We start from the raw sequence: 1759 nt of genomic DNA on the forward strand, positions 1-1759 counted from the left end.
GTTTGATCAGCGGTAGGTTGTTTGACTTAAGCATTTGGTCTATGCGGTCCCATTTCGGTTGAGGGATTGATAGTTGGTGGTTATGCAAAGTATAACCCAGTAGTTCTGTACACTTGAGTTGCGATTTGGTATGATTGATTTGAAAGTGGCAGTTGTTGAGGTATTTGATAGCCTGTTCGTATCGGTATTTGAGTTGTCGTTGGTCGGTGGCGGAGATGAATATATCATCTTGGTAGTAGCGTATCTCGCTGGCGAACGGCAGATGGCTGAGTATCTTCCCCATGACGTGGTGGAAGTGTCGTGGTGCGTTAGTAGCGCCCATCGGCATGGTTGTATAGGCATAGTACTTGCCGTCTAGTTCGAATGCGTACGCTCCGATCTGGTCTTGCGCCAGTGGTATCGAGTGAAAGGCTTTGGTCAGGTCTATCTTAGCCAGGTATGGTTGCTGCGCGGCCCATGCGACGATTGGCCAACAACTCTGTACGTTGGGGAATCGGCCGTCAGTGGTAATGAAAGGTAGTAGTGGTCTGCAGTCGTGGGTCACGCGTTCATTCACTATCCTAACTGGTAGTGTGAAGTTCGGTCGTTGGTTAAGCTGTTTGAGTTTGCCTTGTGTCAGTAGGTTGTCGATCCATTGTCGGTAGATCATCACTTGTTTCGCAGTGGATGGTTGTCTTCCATGGTATGTCGGTAGATCTTTGACGTTCAGCCTTTCGCTGAACGTGGGTATTGTAGATTGCCTTACGCAATCAAGGCCCCTTTTTCCTTGATCTGTCTTAGTCGGTAGTGGTGACTGGTGGCACAGCGTTCTTCGGTGAGAGCGCCGTCCAACTCCCTAGTTGCCGCGTCCGCGTCCACGGCCTCTGCCGCGACCACGTCCGCGTGTGGGAGCTGGTCCTATCCTTGCTGTTGCGCCGTTTTGAAATAAGGCCATGCCTCGTGCAATGCCTGATCTAGCCACTAAGGCGTAAAGGTTGGCTACTTCTTTCGTAGTTAGTATGAGGTGTTGGTTGGTCATGCACCAAGCAAGGCGATCTGTAAACTCGTCATATGTGCCGGATTGTTTAAGAGCCTCGTAGATGTGGGATCTTAGTTGGATTCGTAGATTAATCTTCGCGGCATGGTCAGAAGTGGCGGCGATGGCGGCAGCAATGTCAGAAATTATAACTTGGTAATTGGCACCGACTAGAGTCATCTTAGTAGTCTTTAAAAATTATAGTCGACTTTTAACTTTGTTCAGTTGCGCAGTTTGGAAAAAGATGATGATATTTTTGTCTGATGGTCTTTAAGTGGGGAGACGGCGTCTCTTCAGATCAGTCTCCGTTGTCTGTGTTGGTTCTGTAGTGCTCGTCGTCTCCGAAATAATCGGTCTTTTTCTGGTATTCTCTGGTATTTCCGTTAGATCTAGATCAGATCTAGATCTTAGATCTGGTTGTGTGCGATCTGGATTTGATGGTTGTGGTCGAGTTAGTGTGCGGTTCTGATTTGGTGTGCGATCGTAGTGTAGTGGTGTCCGGAAGTGTGCGGAAATTTTTGCGTTAAATCGTGCGTTGCGTTTTGGTTGGTCTTGTGATTTGTGGTTTCGTCTTGACGGAATATCGGCAGGGTTAAGTTTCCCTTGCACATAATGGAAGGATAATTTGCTCGTCTTGATTGTCTGCATCAGTACCTTAATCTTGCGTGCGTAAAACATGGTTTCGGTATCCGGGTTTATTTTTATTGGCGAAGCCAAGGACTTAGCAAGTAGTGCATTATCGGT

At 47.6% G+C, this 1759-nt stretch overlaps 2 protein-coding genes across 2 annotated transcripts; both read right to left on the reverse strand.

Moving 5' to 3' along the window:
* Nucleotides 1-6: 6 nt before the first annotated feature.
* GNI_209570 (putative reverse transcriptase) lies at nucleotides 7-649 on the reverse strand (the record flags this gene model as incomplete). Its single annotated transcript, XM_011135516.1, has 2 exons — nucleotides 7-25; nucleotides 114-649. The coding sequence occupies 2 exons, from the start codon at nucleotides 647-649 to the stop codon at nucleotides 7-9; spliced, it is 555 nt and encodes a 184-aa protein (XP_011133818.1).
* A 186-nt stretch (nucleotides 650-835) lies between these two features.
* On the reverse strand, nucleotides 836-1195 carry GNI_209580 (hypothetical protein; the record flags this gene model as incomplete). The annotated part of the gene is made up of 1 exon (XM_011135517.1): nucleotides 836-1195. One exon carries the CDS (start codon nucleotides 1193-1195, stop codon nucleotides 836-838), a length of 360 nt encoding a protein of 119 aa, XP_011133819.1.
* Between the last annotated feature and the right edge of the window lie 564 nt (nucleotides 1196-1759).

This window comes from Gregarina niphandrodes (assembly GCF_000223845.1).
Source record: "Gregarina niphandrodes unplaced genomic scaffold scaffold00135, whole genome shotgun sequence".
Taxonomy (NCBI): domain Eukaryota; phylum Apicomplexa; class Conoidasida; order Eugregarinorida; family Gregarinidae; genus Gregarina; species Gregarina niphandrodes.